Source organism: Punica granatum, chromosome 2 (genome assembly GCF_007655135.1).
Source record: "Punica granatum isolate Tunisia-2019 chromosome 2, ASM765513v2, whole genome shotgun sequence".
Classification (NCBI taxonomy): Eukaryota; Viridiplantae; Streptophyta; class Magnoliopsida; order Myrtales; family Lythraceae; genus Punica; species Punica granatum.
In genome coordinates this window covers 10,481,416-10,485,737 of record NC_045128.1, presented here as the reverse complement: position 1 = coordinate 10,485,737, position 4,322 = coordinate 10,481,416, and the positions used below count along the sequence as shown (strand labels likewise).

At 39.4% G+C, this 4,322-nt stretch overlaps 1 protein-coding gene across 1 annotated transcript; it reads right to left on the bottom strand.

The window, feature by feature from the left end:
- Positions 1-2,064: 2,064 nt before the first annotated feature.
- Positions 2,065-3,625, bottom strand: LOC116194719 (heat stress transcription factor C-1). Its single transcript, XM_031523607.1, has 2 exons — positions 3,201-3,625; positions 2,065-2,963 (listed from the first exon to the last, which is right to left on the bottom strand). Exons 1-2 carry the CDS (start codon positions 3,411-3,413, stop codon positions 2,274-2,276), a joined length of 903 nt encoding a protein of 300 aa, XP_031379467.1. The 5' UTR covers positions 3,414-3,625; the 3' UTR covers positions 2,065-2,273.
- Between the last annotated feature and the right edge of the window lie 697 nt (positions 3,626-4,322).

Here is a 4,322-nt window from a genome sequence, read left to right as displayed (position 1 = left end):
TTTGGGTATATGTGAGAGTGAGCGAGACGCGTGAACTAATTGCAGACAATCTGTATATATTGCCAGTACATGTAGGGAAGTGCATTCAAGGCGGGTATGTTGACAGGGTGTCTTTATGGGTCTCCATGCGTGCATTCATAAGAAAGTATTCATTCTTTACACATCATATCCGGTATTATTTCCTCTTCACTTTGCCTTTTCGTTTCTTATAGTTATAATTATAACTTTACACACATTGCTAAAGGATGATTTTCCATCATAATTTGGCTTTTCGTGTCATTCTAATTCAAAAATCACATTATCTATTGTCACTGATTTACAAGGACAAGTTTATTGAGAGTTGTCAATTCCACGTAACGAAAAAGAGATTTTTTGATTTATAAGAAAATGAGTATCATAAGCTGTCAGATACAATTGATAGATCCAGTAGAAAATTTACAATAAAATCAACCTCAAAACCAAATTTATTGAGAAAAGAAACTCAAAATTGAGTTAATTTATGTTAAAGATGACTAATGTATAACAATTACATTGAATTCAATTTCTCTAAATATCATAATTTTTTATATACTATACATGCCTGCCGAGCCACTCCGACTTAAGTATTCATACACAGTTCTTTTAAATCTACACGACTAAACGTTGATTTTTTTTCCCCAATATTCACTTCCTTCAATGTTTACTAAATTTTCTAGCTAAAGTTTCTCTTCCCCTCCCTATTCCAATTATCTACGGGGAAGACTATAGGGATTTTAGCTCTAGATGTCAAACCTGCCGGTTGGAGGTTCCCTCTTGGACCGCCGTACTCTCCTGCATGCGTAAAATGAACTGGGTGTAGTATATTTCAGTCGACGATATATTGTTACGGTAATTTATATGAAAAAAGTCTCATTTCCGTATATCATGTAGTTATAAATTTGATGGATTAGTTTCGTATATCTTTGGGTAATCAGACTAATCACTTCTCAAGCAATGGATGCATGGTTTGACTTATAGGGTATGGCAAAGCTATGAGTCAACACCAACAAAGATGATGCATGCCCTTGCTTTTTTTGGATATATCCACACTGGGGCTTACTATTGATTTACCCCTTTGAGGGCCAAACGCAGATGCGGACCCGATAAATCAAATCCTTTTCCCATATTGTCCAAGCAAAATCGTAAGACTTTTAAATAATTGGACATTTTTGAAATACTATTCTACCAATATTAGGTCGTTCCACTAAAAATACACCATTTTTTTATGTAATTTTCAACTGCCCCTCCATAATTATATACACGATAAATCATGCCACCGGCACTTGTTTTGACATTAACTTATTATTCAACGCTTTAGAATTTTTCGGCGCGTCGGCTGATAAGTTCAAGATAATATTGGTATGACAATTCACCTCATGCATCCATTGATGCGCTTGAAGAAGATTGGCAGTAATCCTAAGCGTAGCTAGCTAAAGATCCAGTAACGATGCGCGTTTGAGGAGGTTTGTCTCTGTAAATACGACGAGGATTTCTTAAGGGTAAACAGGTAATTTGGCCATTGACTTTTTTATAATTGCGTCAATTTGATTACTGACTTATTTTTTACATCAATTTGATTCCTAAATTTTCACGATTGTATCAATTTGGTCCTCGTCATATTATTTAGGTCCCTCACTTTGCAAAACTATATCATTTAAGTCCCTCATTTTAGGTCCAAAATGATACAAATTCTACAAAGTGAGAGACCTAAATGATGCAATTTTTATAAAGTGAGGGACCTAAATAATATAACGAGAATCAAATTGATGTAAAAAATTAATCAGGGACCAAATTAATATAAAAAATAAATTAGGAATCAAATTGATATAATCGTAAAAAGTCAAGGACCAAATTGTCTATTCACTCGAATTTCTTATCCTTATATACTGGACTGGATGATTATACGTATCACAACTAAATTTCGCAGAACAAGGGCAACAGGCTTATCGTTAATTTGTTCGAGTAGGTGAACTATCCCAACATATGAGCAAACCGATCGGGATATTACTCGGCTGCCGCAGAAAATTACACAAAAGGCAAAAAAAAAAAAAAAACACATCCAATCAATATTTTCATTTTCTTTCTAGTCTTTATTATTGACATGGACAGAATATTAAGAGCGTAATTTAGATGTTTTCTTTTAATGTATACATTGATGAAGAAAACGGAGAAAAAGGAGACCCAAAAAAGGAACGAAAAATAAATAATTAATACAGACTGATAGAATCCAAGATAAATCTCGTGAAGCAAACTAATTAAAAGCCACCCCCTAACAATGAAAACGGATAAGGCGGTGGCGGTCGGGGACTGGCCTCCTCCGTCCCCATCTCCGCGAAATACCCAAACTGCCCCGCGCTCCCCTGCCGCGGAGTATTACTGTAACCGACCGCCGTATAAGACTGTAAGGGGGCCGGCATCGGCGGGGAAGACGAGTGGCAGAAGTTATCCATGTCATACCCGACCTCAGGCGAGGAGATCACTCCGATTGCACCGTCATCTTCCTCCTCGCTCTTGATGGAGCTGGATACCGCCATGCTCGAGGAAGATGACGAGGAGGCGGGGTTGTTATTAATCATGAGCCGCCTCTTCTTCTCGCCCGAGGGTAGCTGGTTCCGGGCTTTGAGGTCCTTCTCGAGTATCATCCGCGGGATCAAGTCCGGGTCCTCGACGACCTTGCAGAGGAAGGCCATCATCTGCTGGGGCCGCCGCTCGGTGGCCTCGAGCCGTTGGTTCATGCCCTTGAGCTCCTCCTCGAGCGCCCTTTGCTCGTCTCTAAGGCGGGCAATCTCGACCAGCAGCTCCTCCTCGTCCATGTCGAGCTCGCTCTTGTACTGCACGTTCCGGCTGTGTTTCCGGCGGACGATGTTGGACAGCAGGTGCTTCTGGCCCCGGAGGAACCACTGGTTCGCAAACTCCCACCGATCGGGATCCACCTTCCGAAACCCCTAAATAGGTAGGAAAAAAAACGATGTGAGTACGTCATGACCGAAGCCAATAGGCCGATGCTCCAACAAGCAGGACAAAATACCAGTAATCAATAGACAATCGATTGGGAACTGCCCGGCGCAAAATCTTATCATTAGAAACAAAGGGCAATCGACTTATCCAAAAGCTTAAACTGATAAGAAAACCCATCACACAATCAATCAAAGTTGTGATTGGTGGGACGGGACGGAGCTCACATAGGTGTTGAGCTGACGGACGAAGCTGGAGAAATTGTTGTGCTTGAAGTAGGCCGGGAGGATGCGCTGGGAGAAGTCGAGGGGCTCGACGACAATGAAGCTGTTGTTGGCCCTGCCCCAAGTGATGAGGTTGTCGGTGGACGGGTCGTTGACCATCTGATAGGTCTTCATGACGAACGGCGCGACGATGTTGCTGCTGTTGGTCGCCTCCATACTCCCATGCACACCTCCTCCCTAATTCAGAGGTGTCCTTGCAGGGATGGAAGGAGGGAAAGCTGCTGCTGAGGTTTTAGAGTTCCTGTCTTGGTGTTGGGTCGGGGTCGTGTTTGATCTTGTAGTGGACTCCCTTTGTTCGTCTAATGAGGAAGGAGAAAAGGAAGGGAAGAGAGGGAGAGGAGAGAACAGAGCAGCGAGCTCTTTAACTTCTGCCGAAATTCTATTTATATATGAATAGAAATATATATCTTGAAATTGTTCATAAATAAGTATTTAAAATTAGAACAGTTTCAACCACTAAAATTATCTCAAATGTAAATTTAGCAAAATGTGAGCCAACTTCCCCTGCAATATAAGAGTTTGAAATCCGTTGAGAATACCTTGCAATTAAAATCAAATCAATGTCTGTATTGGTTTAGTCTAAGTTAATATTACGAAAATTCTACTTTCTCAAAAAAAGGTCTAATGAAAATAATTGGATCAAAAGAATTTTACCCATAGTAGAACAATTTGCTTTAACTTAAGTTAGTCGGAGTCCAATGAAATTTCTAACACTATATGTGTTGCAAATGAGGGAAGAAATTATTTATTTTTCATGATTACAATAACATCCATGAGTCTAATATAAGGGAATTGAAAACCTAACAAATAAAAAGCATTGTGTAATTTTATAACGAGAATCAAATCTAAACTTTCATGGTTGTCAAGGGAGAGTGAGCAAATACGAGTAAGTTTTACTGATCCATTTGGATGTTTAACAACCAATCAAGATATTTAAAAGTGAAAATTGATCCCGCAATAAATTCATAAATTCCTTCAAAAAGTATATTAATTGGTTATTATTCATTTACAGATTAATATTTTGTTGGGAGGCATTTGCGAGTTGGCCGCATTTTTTTAAATATT